The sequence below is a fragment of the Oncorhynchus tshawytscha genome, linkage group LG17 (genome assembly GCF_018296145.1).
Source record: "Oncorhynchus tshawytscha isolate Ot180627B linkage group LG17, Otsh_v2.0, whole genome shotgun sequence".
Lineage (NCBI taxonomy): Eukaryota > Metazoa > Chordata > Actinopteri > Salmoniformes > Salmonidae > Oncorhynchus > Oncorhynchus tshawytscha.
The window spans coordinates 23,795,789-23,811,265 of NC_056445.1; the positions used below are offsets into that span (position 1 = coordinate 23,795,789).

At 41.3% G+C, this 15,477-nt stretch overlaps 1 protein-coding gene and 1 long non-coding RNA gene across 2 annotated transcripts; both read right to left on the reverse strand.

Moving 5' to 3' along the window:
* Nucleotides 1-644: 644 nt before the first annotated feature.
* On the reverse strand, nt 645-1,652 carry LOC121839789. The gene is made up of 2 exons (XR_006079239.1): nt 1,356-1,652; nt 645-808 (listed from the first exon to the last, which is right to left on the reverse strand). It is a non-coding gene; the product is annotated as an uncharacterized LOC121839789 (long non-coding RNA).
* Nucleotides 1,653-5,038: 3,386 nt separating this feature from the next.
* Nucleotides 5,039-13,934, reverse strand: LOC112247405 (protein BTG1). The gene is made up of 2 exons (XM_024416156.2): nt 13,492-13,934; nt 5,039-8,964 (listed from the first exon to the last, which is right to left on the reverse strand). The coding sequence occupies exons 1-2, from the start codon at nt 13,634-13,636 to the stop codon at nt 8,585-8,587; spliced, it is 525 nt and encodes a 174-aa protein (XP_024271924.1). The 5' UTR covers nt 13,637-13,934; the 3' UTR covers nt 5,039-8,584.
* Between the last annotated feature and the right edge of the window lie 1,543 nt (nt 13,935-15,477).

The following is a 15,477-nucleotide window of genomic DNA, read 5'->3' on the forward strand; positions in this document are numbered from 1 at the left end:
TCATATACAACACACCACAGGCCTGAACGGCAGACACAACCTGTGAAACTTTGACCTGGTTCTGTTTAGACAAGCTATTCGGGTTGCGTTTGGGACCGTGTAACGTTGCAGAACACTCAGAAAGAAATGTGCTGGGGAGAGCAGACATCAATCTCTGTCGTGGAGAATTGAGAATCAATTCAGCTCAACACGATACATATCTATCTGCAACAATCGCTCGGATCTACACATCATCTGCAATGCTCTCTTACTTCTAAACAACATTTCCATCTGCAAGTCTTTCAACTCTACTCTATAAGTAGGCTGATTCACCACTATACAATATATCCATCAACAACAATCTTTCAACTCTACTCTATAAGTAGGCTAACTTTCACCACTATACAATATATCCATCAACAACAATCTTTCAACTCTACTCTATAAGTAGGCTAACTTTCACCACTATACAATATATCCATCAACAACAATCTTTCAACTCTACTCTATAAGTGGGCTAACTTTCACCACTACTCAATATATCCATCAACAACAATCTTTCACCACTACTCAATATATCCATCAACAACAATCTTTCAACTCTACTCTATAAGTAGGCTAACTTTCACCACTACTCAATATATCCATCAACAACAATCTTTCAACTCTACTCTATAAGTAGGCTAACTTTCACCACTACTCAATATATCCATCAACAACAATCTTTCAACTCTACTCTATAAGTAGGCTAACTTTCACCACTACTCAATATATCCATCAACAACAATCTTTCAACTCTACTCTATAAGTAGGCTAACTTTCACCACTACTCAATATATCCATCAACAACAATCTTTCAACTCTACTCTATAAGTACAATATATCCATCAACAACAATCTTTCACCACTAGGCTAACTTTCACAATATATCCATCAACAACAATCTTTCAACTCTACTCTATAAGTAGGCTAACTTTCACCACTATACAATATATCCATCAACAACAATCTTTCAACTCTACTCTATAAGTAGGCTAACTTTCACCACTACTCAATATATCCATCAACAACAATCTTTCAACTCTACTCTATAAGTAGGCTAACTTTCACCACTACTCAATATATCCATCAACAACAATCTTTCAACTCTACTCTATAAGTAGGCTAACTTTCACCACTACTCAATATATCCATCAACAACAATCTTTCAACTCTACTCTATAAGTAGGCTAACTTTCACCACTATACAATATATCCATCAACAACAATCTTTCAACTCTACTCTATAAGTAGGCTAACTTTCACCACTATACAATATATCCATCAACAACAATCTTTCAACTCTACTCTATAAGTAGGCTAACTTTCACCACTACTACAATATATCCATCAACAACAATCTTTCAACTCTACTCTATAAGTAGGCTAACTTTCACCACTATACAATATATCCATCAACAACAATCTTTCAACTCTACTCTATAAGTAGGCTAACTTTCACCACTACTCAATATATCCATCAACAACAATCTTTCAACTCTACTCTATAAGTAGGCTAACTTTCACCACTACTCAATATATCCATCAACAACAATCTTTCAACTCTACTCTATAAGTAGGCTAACTTTCACCACTATACAATATATCCATCAACAACAATCTTTCAACTCTACTCAATATATCCATCAACAACAATCTTTCAACTCTACTCTAACTTTCACCACTATACAATATATCCATCAACAACAATCTTTCAACTCTACTCTATAAGTAGGCTAACTTTCACCACTACTCAATATATCCATCAACAACAATCTTTCAACTCTACTCTATAAGTAGGCTAACTTTCACCACTATACAATATATCCATCAACAACAATCTTTCAACTCTACTCTATAAGTAGGCTAACTTTCACCACTATACAATATATCCATCAACAATCTTTCAACTCTACTCTATAAGTAGGCTAACTTTCACCACTCTATATCCATCATATATCTTTCAACTCTACTCTATACTTTCACCAATCTTTCAACTCTACTCTATAAGTAGGCTAACTTTCACCACTACTCAATATATCCATCAACAACAATCTTTCAACTCTACTCTATAAGTAGGCTAACTTTCACCACTACTCAATATATCCATCAACAACAATCTTTCAACTCTACTCTATAAGTAGGCTAACTTTCACCACTACTCAATATATCCATCAACAACAATCTTTCAACTCTACTCTATAAGTAGGCTAACTTTCACCACTACTACAATATATCCATCAACAACAATCTTTCAACTCTACTCTATAAGTAGGCTAACTTTCACCACTACTCAATATATCCATCAACAACAATCTTTCAACTCTACTCTATAAGTAGGCTAACTTTCACCACTACTCAATATATCCATCAACAACAATCTTTCAACTCTACTCTATAAGTAGGCTAACTTTCACCACTACTCAATATATCCATCAACAACAATCTTTCAACTCTACTCTATAAGTAGGCTAACTTTCACCACTATACAATATATCCATCAACAACAATCTTTCAACTCTACTCTATAAGTAGGCTAACTTTCACCACTACTCAATATATCCATCAACAACAATCTTTCAACTCTACTCTATAAGTAGGCTAACTTTCACCACTATACAATATATCCATCAACAACAATCTTTCAACTCTACTCTATAAGTAGGCTAACTTTCACCACTATACAATATATCCATCAACAACAATCTTTCAACTCTACTCTATAAGTAGGCTAACTTTCACCACTATACAATATATCCATCAACAACAATCTTTCAACTCTACTCTATAAGTAGGCTAACTTTCACCACTACTCAATATATCCATCAACAACAATCTTTCAACTCTACTCTATAAGTAGGCTAACTTTCACCAATATACAACAACAATCTTTCAATATATCCATCTCAATATATCCATCAACAACAATCTTTCAACTCTACTCTATAAGTAGGCTAACTTTCACCACTACTCAATATATCCATCAACAACAATCTTTCAACTCTACTCTATAAGTAGGCTAACTTTCACCACTATACAATATATCCATCAACAACAATCTTTCAACTCTACTCTATAAGTAGGCTAACTTTCACCACTATACAATATATCCATCAACAACAATCTTTCAACTCTACTCTATAAGTAGGCTAACTTTCACCACTATACAATATATCCATCAACAACAATCTTTCAACTCTACTCTATAAGTAGGCTAACTTTCACTATACAATATATTCAACAACTCTTTCAACTCTACTCTATAAGTAGGCTAACTTTCACCACTACTCAATATATCCATCAACAACAATCTTTCAACTCTACTCTATAAGTAGGCTAACAATATATTTCACCACTACTCAATATATCCATCAACAACAATCTTTCAACTCTACTCTATAAGTAGGCTAACTTTCACCACTACTCAATATATCCATCAACAACAATCTTTCAACTCTACTCTATAAGTAGGCTAACTTTCACCACTACTCAATATATCCATCAACAACAATCTTTCAACTCTACTCTATAAGTAGGCTAACTTTTACAATATATCCATCACTCTTTCAATATATCCATATACAATATATCCATCAACAACAATCTTTCAACTCTACTCTATAAGTAGGCTAACTTTCACCAATATACAATATATCCATCAACAACAATCTGTGTGTGTGTGTGTGTGTGTGTGTGTGTGTGTGTGTGTGTGGTGTGTGTGTGTGTGTGTGTGTGTCGGTGTGTGTGTCTCCTGTCTTCCCATTTTGTCTTTGCGAAAAGGAGCAAAAATGTTTTACTTTTTTGAGTCAGAGGCCTGGAGAGATTACAGTCTTTATCCAGAAGTAATGTTTTGTGGAGTCACCTTTCTGTGGTGTAACTGCTGGGTGTGTGTGTGTGTGTGTGTGTGTGTGTGTGTGTGTGTGTGCGTGTGTGCGCGCGTGTGTGTGCGTGCGTGTGCGTGTCTGTGTCTGTGTCTGTTTCTGTGTGTGTGGACAGCACTTTTGGAGTCTGAAAAGCCTTGTGTATACACCATCTGTCTGTCTGTCTCATCCACTCACGGACCTGATGGAGCCATGTGCATTTCCATTAGCATAAAATATCATGTGGGCTATGAGGCATTAGATGTGTGCAGTCTGAGCAGCCGAGCCTCAAGTTGACAAAGGTCTTAACCTGAGACAAAGCTTCTAATCAGTTTTCTGGCTGGTTCAGATAGAACAGAAAAGTCTCCATAATCCAGGACCAGCAAACCAAAGATAATACCTGTTCCAGACAGTCTCGTCACACTTGCTGTGGTATAGTGGCTCCATACCACAGCAACTGCAGAGTAAAAACATAAACAGCATATCATTTATCATCTGTTAAAGCATGCTATGTATTTCTTGGGAAGAATACAGAAATCCTTGCAAGTAGGCTACTATCTGTTCCATACAAGGCAGCCTATACCATTCTATTTTTATGTATTATTGAAATGATGACACTTATTATTGATAGTGTTTTGTGCAATCCTACTGTATATCATGTCATTGTTGGCACAGACATCCCACTCATCTACTGAGACAAAGATCAAATCCCCATCTGGGCTGTGCATCTTCACAGCTGTCTCATATTGGAGCCTATTCTATGTACAGCACAGGAGGTTGGTGGGCCTTATTTGGGGAGGATGGGCTCGTGGTAATGGATGGAGTGGATTAAGTGGAATGGTATCAAATACATCAAACACGTGGTTTCCAGTGTTAACAGTTCCATTGTTATGAGCCATCCTCCCCTCTGCAGCCTGTGGTGTACAGTAAGAGATGACATGAAGCAGAACCCTTCTCTACATTCAAAACAACAGCCTAACAAATAACAGTAAAAAGCTTCAGGTTTTTAACGGCCTTCCTTTCATATTCTGATGTGTCTTAATAGATTTCAGTCGGCCATTTTGACAGAAGACTACACTATTAATGTTGTTTGAATATTGACTCCCGTTCCTCTCTGGATTCTCATTCCCCGTAAAAAGAAAGACCAGCATCACGGGGAATATGTTGCCAAGATAGGAAATATTTTATTACAGAGAAGAAAAACAACTTTTCTTCCAAAATATAGAAATCTGTACAACTTTCGCACAATCAATTTACATGAACTGTACAAATTTACAGCAGTTCATCACAACATACCCAAGGAAAAGAAAATGAACACAATAAAGATGTACTGACATGAAATCACAAGGTAGAGTAGACAGCTTTTCTTCTTGGGTACGCTCAGATTTTTTAAACGTTTTTTTTGTTTTGTAAGTTAAAAAAAAACAAAGGATAAGTCTATCAGTACAGGGCATGGAAACTGATATTTCTTTTACCAAAACAGATTGGTCCTTGCCAACACTCCCATCTCAAATGGCTTCACTTACGAAAATAGTTATCAGTGTTAAAACTAGGAAACGCAAAAGAAATACATCTAAACACCTCAAAACAAATGATTGGCACTTCCCATTGTGTAATGTTATGCATGTATTCTACCATATGGAGTACAATAGCAATAGATTCTAGAATATGTAAAACACCCTAAATGTGAAAGTGGCAATAATTCAAAAATCATTGATGAATCAGTGACAACTATTCCCTTCCCGTTTCACGTCTTAACATGCACAGCTTTTCCAGAAGTGTTTTATTGAATGTCCGAGGCCTGAGTTTGGTAATACATTCCAGAAGAGACTCCTCGCGTCTCAAAAACGTCACAACTTCAACTTGACATATTTAGTGCATTTTATGTGCTATTACCTCCGACTATTCAAAAACACTTTTCACAACGTTTCTGAAACCTCTGTGCGCAAAGGCTGAATGGATGCATTTACAGATCTGATATTGTGGACTAAATCCAATTGTTTTGGTGGTGGTGTTACTGTCGAGAAAGAGATCAAACAATTTCGGCTTCGTTTCCTTTTTGGTAGGTCTAAAAATGAAGTCAAATAGATGATCGGGATAGATGATCAGACTAGGGCGAAAGGGAGGGGGGGATGAGATGCTACCTCTGTGACTTTAAAATACATATAGCAAAAAGAGGGACAACTTGCTACGTCTGAAACACAGACCAATCTCATAACAACATCGATAGCTGGCATAATCGAAGCAATAGAGGAGCTGCAAGGTTTTTAAAACGCTGGTTTTCAACCACAACAACAAAGCTCTGGGCTACTCTCTCAGACATGTCCATCTGGCTCATGTGGAGACACTGCTTTTTCCACAGATTGCTGAAGGAGCACCAGGAGAAATGGAGAGAGGGGGGACAGTGAGGAGGAGGGGAGTGGATGAGGGAGGATAGGGTGGGCAGTGCATCAACAACCACAGATCATTTACCCATGATCCTCTGTGCTTAGGGAGCTTAAAGAAGCACATGTAGGTCTGATGGGCTGGTGCCCAGCCTGGCCAGCTTAGCGGCTAAAAGCCCCGAAACCCCACAGCCTGTCACATCGTCTGTCTGTCTGCAGCGTGACCAACCAGGAGTGAGCTACAGGAGGACTGACACCACCATCGTCCTATTGCACTCATGTAAACTAGTTCAGTGCTCAGCCTAAGAAACAAAGAAATTTGGACTGTGTACCGTCACTTCCTATCCTTTGTCTCCTCTTTGTTGCCTGTCTCTATGTGGGCTCCCAGTGCAGACGGAGTGCGCTGAGTGCATGTGCTGGCTTTGCTCTCCACCGCCAAGAGAGGGTTGGTTGGGTGGAGGTTAGTTTAGAGGGGGCCGGAGGGATTGTAGCTGCCCTGGACGAGAGTATCCGGCTCTGGCCCCCGCACCACCTCATTCCCTCCCCTGGGGCGAGGAAAGGTGATATGTGTTACTGCTATCTCCATACTGCTATTAGGGGGAGGGGGTTGGCTGGTTGGTTAGCTGGCTGTGGGTATTATGTGGCACAAGAGGGGCTTCTTGTGTCTGTCTGCCCTGACAGGCACACCTCCAGAGAGGGTCCAGCAGCACCTCGAACCAGGCTGGCTAACATTATGCTGGTTCTCTCTCGGTTCTCCAGAGAATGGCTCATAGGTGTAACATTGAAGTCCTACGTTAGGCAACGCACCCCTCATCCAAACTGAGAGACAGAAGAAAGGAGGTGTTGAAAGCCTTGGACCCAGTCAGGCAGGGGCGTACTGACTTCCCTTTGGCTACACTCACACACCCCTCGACAGCTGCAGAGAGATCTATCAGAGTTCTATAAGTGTCTCAAATTGCCATCTGTGTGTGTGTGTGTGTGTGTGTGTGTGTGTGTTGGGGGGGGGGCTTCCGAGAAAAGTGCCTTACAAACGGACAACAGACGCCTAACCTGTCACGACGCCAAACCGCACCTCCCTACCAACACCTCAACGGATCTGAATGAAATGCTTACAGTGTGAAATCTTTTTAAAACCTTCAGAGTTACTCTCCCCAATTCTATAGAGTGGGGTCTAGCCTGACGTAAGAGCTGTGAGTCATTTACAAAAGAAAAGGAGCTCATGAAAGATGACATTGGAACAAATGGAATGAAGATGGTTTTCTCTAGAAGTACACATCCCACACAATCTAAATGTCAAAAGTGCATTCAATGTCATTTCTTCTGACAGGGCCACAACAACCAAAACAAATGATCCAGATTTCGGTGACAATATAGTGCCACCTATGCTACACTTTGAATTTGGTGAGGGCCAAAGGTCAGGGTGGGAATGGAGGGATATAAACAAAACGAGACCTTGATTGTGAATTTCAAACCAACATTGATCGAAGGGGAGGGGACAAATACCCAGCCCTCCCCAGAAAGCTACACATACATGGTTGGGGGTGTTGGTGGGGTGCACTGTGACACACTACTGTCCTTAGCAACAGGTGTCACAGCGCATTCCACTGCACTTCCATATGGAGGGGAGGGGCTTCCTGAAGCTCGACGCTGGTATATGGGGCAGCCTCTGGGGGTAAAGAAATACCCTATGGTCCAAAAACTGGGATTCAGAAGAAAATTACTTAGAGCGTTTCCCCAGAGACTGACCTAGAAACAGGCACAGTCCGGACCTCAGCCCCTTACCTTCCTTCCTAGACAGGAAGTATACCCAATAACAACAGGAAGTAGATAAAAGGCTGAAATTCAACGGTATGGTTCTTGACAGCAGTTCCTTGAAGCTTTTGAGAGGGTGGTGGGGGTGGTGGTGACATGGTACCCATTGTAACCACGTGGAGAAGAAAGTGCAAAGTCAACATTGATAGACCGGTGTAAAAACAAAACGAAAACAAAAAGCAGCCCCTTCTCTGCGCTGTTTCTCTGATCCGGTTTCTTGGTTTGTTTTAGCTGCCCCCAACAGCTCCACGCTCCACACAGCCCCCCCCCCGCGGGGAAAAAAAACAAAGCCTCCGGTAGATCCCACAACACAACATAACAGACTATGGAGCGAGGAAGGAGAAAAGAAATATCAAACCTACAAGGTTTCACCTGGACGATAGGCCACATCCTCTGCCTTTTCTCCTCATTTTTTTTATCTTTTTCATTTAATTTCTTTTTAGCTTTAAAAAGGTTCGCCATCGACCAACTAGGGCGAAACCCACGACCCGACGTGGCGGGTGGCAGCCCTTAGCTGGACATAGTCATCATGTTGTAGGCTTTGGAAGGGCTGGTCCTGCCCAACATCCCTGCCGCCTCCTTGCAGCTGATGTGACTGTCCACCATGGGGGTCGAGGTGACCGCACTGCCTCCCGACGGCGCCGGGGCCACCGGCTGGGACTCGTAGAGCACGCAGATGGAGCCGTCTTCGCCGATGCGGTAGGACACCTCGAAGGGGTCCACCCAGAGGGTGAGCTCACTAGGCAGCAGCAGGTAGAGCTGATTGATGGTCAGGCCGATGCGCTGGCCTGCCTGCCCCACCAGGGGATCCATCTTGTGGTTGATGCGGATGCAGCGGTAGCCTGAGCCCTTGCAGGGCCTGTCGGGGAACCAGTGGTGCTTGTATTGCTCTGTGGAGAAAGAGAAAGGAGGTTATTATCGGGTTACCATGAGTTTCATCATCATTGGATCACTATTAGGTTACCATGGTATTGCTTGTATTGCCAAAAAAGGGCACAGAGGGGGTAACTGTTGTTCTTCGGTTACCCTATAGTAGAGCCTGTGTAGTTCTGTTTGAGGAGACAAGAGAGAGAGGGAGAGAAAGAAAGAGGGATAGATGTAAGAGATGCTGTCTGGTGTTTACAGGTGAGAGCCAGTAAGCTAAATCTCTGCTACTTTCAGACATCTATCTGAGGGAGAAGCGGGGTGCAAAGCTGTCTGCAGCTGATCAGCCTTAGTTCCTAGTGTGTGTGTGTGTGTGTGTGTTATGCGAGATTAGGATGCATGTGCTTTGATAAACATTGAATATGGCCATAAATTGGGACATGAATGTGATTAATAGCATGATAATAACTGTATGAGGCATAGTATTTTAAGTAATTGTATTGCAAATCAAACTATAATCATGTTTTATTTTATTATAGAGTTGCTGGAGTCTAAGGTAATACTGGTTTATGATGTTCTAAGCACACATATCTAATCTATCACCGTTATTAGTTTAGATGTATCTTTCGATTGTGGTATGGATTACTTACAGATAATAAATGACATGATCCCATGGAAAATGGAAGGAAAAATGATTGTTTATGTTTTACTGTACTAAACACCCCCCCAATAATGATTATGGAAAAGTAACGTTGCTTTAGATTGTCTTTTGATTGAATAAAGGTTTTATTCCTTTGTAGGTAATACATGATTCCATTGGAATATCTTATCTGCTTTTTTATCTGATATTTCTATTACCATGTAATGAAGCATCAACTATTTATGTTGGTATTTGGGTTACATGATATAATGACCAACTATTTTGCACAATACTGTAAGTTTCCACTTGCTAATGTGTGTGTGTGTGTGTGTGTGTGTGTGTGTGTGTGTGTGTGTGTGTGTGTGTGTAAAACAGACTGCAGACAGGGGCAGGCTTTGTTGTAGCGCAGTAATAAACCATAACAGTCTGCTTATGGGGCTGATACGCAGCAATAAACTGTTTGTCGCTCTGTAACCAGAGACTACGTGACACACAGCAGAGAGAGAGAGAGAGAAAGAGAGAGAGAGAGAGAGAGAGAGAAAGAGAGAGAGAGAGAGAGAGAGAGAGAGAGAGAGAGAGAGAGAGAGAGAGAGAGAAAGAGAGAGAGAAATAGAGAGAGAGAAAGAGAGAGCGAAAGAGAGAGAGAAAGAGAGAGAGAGCAAAAGAGAGAGAGAAGGAGAGAGAGAGCAAAAGAGAGAAAGGAGAGAGAGAGAGAGAGAAACAGAGAAGTTTGATTGCACAATCCCCTTCTGGCCGAGCGGCACAAAGTCCTCCATCAAACAGAGCGGAGCTGAACAACAACACTGAGGTGGTGAAGTCCTGGCCAGCAATCTGGGCTGGAGAACTCCCCCTCTTAAAGCCACACCGTCCCTTTTAATATGACGAGTGTGTCCACATACTCGTTGGTGATTCACTGTGATATCATTCATATGGTATATCTAAAGGGGCATTAAGTGACAAACTAGGCTGGAAGAAGAGAGAGAGAAAAGAGGTCACATTACTCATTTTATGGAGAACACGAGAAAGAGAAGAGTTCTGATTCCTTCCCCGTTAACTCATTTTAGAAGACGCGCATGACTGCTGCTTTCGTAGCCTAACGGGGAAGAATTAAATTAGAAAACCGCTTCTCAGAAGTCTAAATTAACCTAACATTTCTAACAATACTCACATTTACTGTGTCTTGTGTGTGTTTGTATATATACTGTATGTATGTGTGCTCGATATGCATCTGTGTGTGCATGTGATACCAATCATCCTATTTTCTCCCCTTAAGACTCCTCAGTATCGTGTTACCCCATTGGTGCATAGTGGCTAAACTGGATGTGTTGCCTGCCTGTCTGTTTGCCTGTGAAAAGCCTCTGAACTAGGCCAGAGCCCGGAGAACACCTGTCCTGCACAACACCCCTGGTAGATAATGTCTCCTTTGTGTTATCAGTAGAACTCTGTGTACTGCACCCTAATGGAGGCCTTGGCACTCGTGAAAAAGCACCAGGCAGCTACGGGGCTGATCTTTTGCACCACAAAAGATAAGAGGCCTCTGAGAACGGAGGGGCCTATTCTAAAACCAGGGAACGGATGAGTTTCAACTATATATTTTAAATAAAGTAGTTTTCCAGTGCTTCTTTAAAGCCAAGTGCTCTAAGGATATTATGTGGCAATAAAATGTGTGGAGGCTTTTTATCAAATACACATTTGGATTTGGGTGATTTCCACTGGTCTGTGGTGGTGTGGTTGGGGGAATTATGGCAGTTTCATATTGGGTCACTGCTCAAACCTTGGTTAAGCAGGTGACTGGTAAACAGGAAGTCCAAATGGTTTACTAACTAGTTAGACAATGAGCACAGTTTCAATGTGGATATTTAGAGCAAGTCCCCCTTCTCCCCCATATACAGAAACAACGCCTGTTTATTGAACACACAGACACAATAAGCTGTGATAATGAAGCTGTACGCAACAGTGAGATGGCTGGCCTACTTCAGCAGCGGGGGGGCTTCGCAGTGTTGTTTATGTCACTCGGGAAGACGAATGAAAAATGGGGGTGAAGGAGGAAGACGGCCACTTCACAAAGTCGCTTTGCAACTTGTTTAATTAGATAATGTCCTCCCTACACTCCTCCCCCTATGAAATCCTCTTCCAGCCCCAGCCCCAACCCCACCGCTACCAACCCCCCACTTACCCTCTGACGGCGGCCATTTTGCTCCTTCTGCCTTCAACTTTGGCTGTTTACAAACTGGAGCTATGGCTGTTTACAAACTGGAGCTATGGCTGTTTACAAACTGGAGCTATGGCTGTTTACAAACTGGAGCTATGGCTTTTTACAAACTGGAGCTATGGCTTTTTACAAACTGGAGCTATGGCTGTTTACAAACTGGAGCTATGGCTGTTTACAGACTGGAGCTATGGCTGTTTACAAACTGGAGCTATGGCTGTTTACAGCTCTTTACAAACTGGAGCTATGGCTGTTTACAAACTGGAGCTATGGCTGTTTACAAACTGGAGCTATGGCTGTTTACAAACTGGAGCTATGGCTGTTTACAAACTGGAGCTATGGCTGTTTACAAACTGGAGCTATGGCTGTTTACAAACTGGAGCTATGGCTGTTTACAAACTGGAGCTATGGCTGTTTACAAACTGGAGCTATGGCTGTTTACAAACTGGAGCTATGCTCAGACTACAGCTTCCACTCACTTTCTATGCTAATCCTGCACAAACAAAGCCACTTCCATGGAAAATGTTTAGTTGAAAATAGCATTGTAAACTAAAGAGTTTGTTGAATAGAAATAAACAATTCTGTAACCTGATATGCTAAATGTGTAGCCCACATCCAAAACGGCTGTAAAATGATATGAATTTGAACGTGAATGGCTTTGCAGATGACACAGCTGTTGTAAAACATGTTCAAATTGAGGTCATGGTGTAGGTGTTCAGTGTTTAGAGGGACAGACACTTGGTGTTAACTGGCAGACCAATGACAGTTTTAGACTGTTAAAACTGTCGGTATATTCACAACAGGAAATATAAATAAAAAAATTATGTCTGTGGTTTGTACAAAAACAAATGCAGTCAATAACGCATAGTATAGTGGTTGTGTCGATCAATGTATGTGTCCTTATTACAGAGTTAACGTTATTCACTTAGCCAGAATGTCTACATTAGAACATATTGTAAAGAAATAGCTTTTCTTTACTCATACATGTTCGTCAACGGCGGGAATCTATACGGGCTATTTATTCTGCATTTGTTATTTACCTTTTGGTTCTCTAATTTCGATTCGATTGAGGCTCGCTCAAGAGGATCGAGTAAAACATGTAGGCGGCTATAATACTCTTATAACAAAGATAACAGACCCAATAGGATTCTGGTTATTTTCCTGATCGAAATGTTATATATATATATATTTTTTTTTTTTTTTGCCTGCTCAAATTCATATCCTCCTACGTTTTCATGTCTGCATTACGTAATTCGATAGCCTAATTCAATTCACCGGGTACAGATTTCCCCCATCTTTATGTTAATTAGGAGTTTATCGACCAGCTGAACTGGTACTATCGAAAGGTGCACTTCCTTGTTGGAATAAATAGAGTCCAACTTTATTCCACGTTATTACATTGTAACTAACCCGAAACATGAATTAGGCGACGATCTATCTGAATAGAACATGGTTGATTCGATCGATTGAATATTGTTGACTGAAGATTGTTGTTCACCGTATCTATTCTTGTCTCTTTTTTTCGTGGTCGGGGGGCGCTTGTGTTACTTTGTGAACAGACGCAAATCCCCTTCGGAATGGGATTAAAACACAACAATTCGTTAAAATTATATTCTTAACACACAAAATGACACAACATCAACAGAGGTCATAATCCAAAGAAGCCTTGGAAACGTAGGACAAAACGAGAAGCACATGTCTTACCTGACAAAATATCCTGTAAACTTGCGCTGAATGATTGAAGCTGTCTGTCATTTACGTGTCCTTTTATCCGCAGAAATCTCGACAGAAACCCGACCGCGGCGCTAATCTCTGGTTTCATCGTTCCCCGAGCACAAAGGGTATGCATTGAGAAGGCAACTGCGACGACGATTCGTGCGCTTTTCCTTCATATGATTCCAAAAATGATTCGTTGTTTTTCTCTCCACGTTCGGATAACGATCCGTGTCTTTCACTTGTTTTAATTCTCTGGCGCCTATGCTGGTCATTTATTAGTCGAGGTAGGGACGTTTCGGAGGGTACTACGTGGGCCAGGACGGTAGAGTGTGGTGACGGCTGTTGGTAAATAGAGGGGTCTTTCTCTAGGATGCCACGTTGAGGCACCCTTTCAATGTCACTTTACTCCACCAGAGTGAACGAATGTGTTGGAGGAGAGGGGTTTTATATCGCCCCCGCCGTCGGAGGAAAGCGACAGCGAGCAGCTACAACAACAAAAAAAGGCTCGCCAATCCCGTCCGCCCCACAGCCTGACGAGCCCATAGGAGGAGTGGACGGTTCGCCTCAACGCTCTGAAAATAAACAGGCCACGTGAGAGCAAAATACTAGCATGAAAATGAACCCCTTTTATTGTGCTCCCATCGAAAACAACAACATCTTGCACTGGGTTTTCAGTTATTTCATAAAACGGACAGCATAATTATGATTAGGTTCAATGTGCATAATTATTTTGGATAGGATATGTAATGATTGTTGGTATTCAAGGCATACTGTACATGTTGTTGTCATAATTGCTCTTGCAGGCCATTTTTTGCATCTAGTGTCTGTAGTATAGGGGTTTACCATAATCACTTCCAGTAATTCCCTAATACACACACAAATGATTGCAGAGTCAGACACAAAATGAAGTATTTCAAACAGGTTGATCCTCCTCCCTGCACTATACATACGGAACTAAACTCTGGCTTTGGGTTTCTTTGCCAGTGGAGTTTTTTTTTTTTTTAACCTTTATTTAACTAGGCAAGTCAGTTAAGAACAAATTCTTATTTTCAATGACGGCCTAGGAACAGTGGGTTAACTGTCTGTTCAGGGGCAGAATGACAGATTTGTACCTTGTCAGCTCAGGGGTTTGAGCTTGCAACCTTCCGGTTGCTAGTCCAACACTCTAACCACTAGGCTACCCTGCCGCCCCAAGGAGCTATAGGAGGACATTGACTGACTGGTGGTCAGTCAATGGGGATTCCCTCATACAGGATGCATCAGAAATACATACTTTTCTGAGTTTGACATACACTAATGTTTGTGTATGACTTTGGCTATTCCACATTTACACTGCCTGTATTTAGGTACAGAAATTACACAAACATTGATTTACAAGTATTACTGGGAGTAGGCCAATACCCTTTAGGTAAATTATTCTTGATAAAAAGAAAGATGGAATTCTTTACAAGTATTACTCATTAAATGGCTTACGGTGCCACAATTCATTTCAGAGAACGACATCATTCACCCGAATGGCCTGCAGCGCCACAATTCATTTCAGAGAACAACATCATTCACACAATGGCCAGTCTTTATTCATTACAGAGGAAAAGAGTGAGAAATTGCTACTCACACCACATGGGGGAAAAGACACATATAGAGACAGAGAGCGAGGGACAGAGACAGTAAGCCAAAGAAGGCTGGAACAAGGTGAGAGACGATGTTAATGAATACCCAGAGCTGAGGAATTCCCCTGACTTTCCCTCTGAGATAAAGAAAGTAAAAGAGAGACAATGAAGATTGGGAGATGGGAGTCAAGGAGTGAGAGAAAGTATGAAAATGTCAGGTGGCATACTGTCATGTTTATACAATCCTTAGGTGCAGCCAGAAGTGATAGGGGGGGGGGTCTATACTGTTACATATCACAATATTATTTTTGCAAGATATTATATTGATATTTGACTCCAAGTATAGAATTGATTTTACTAGGTA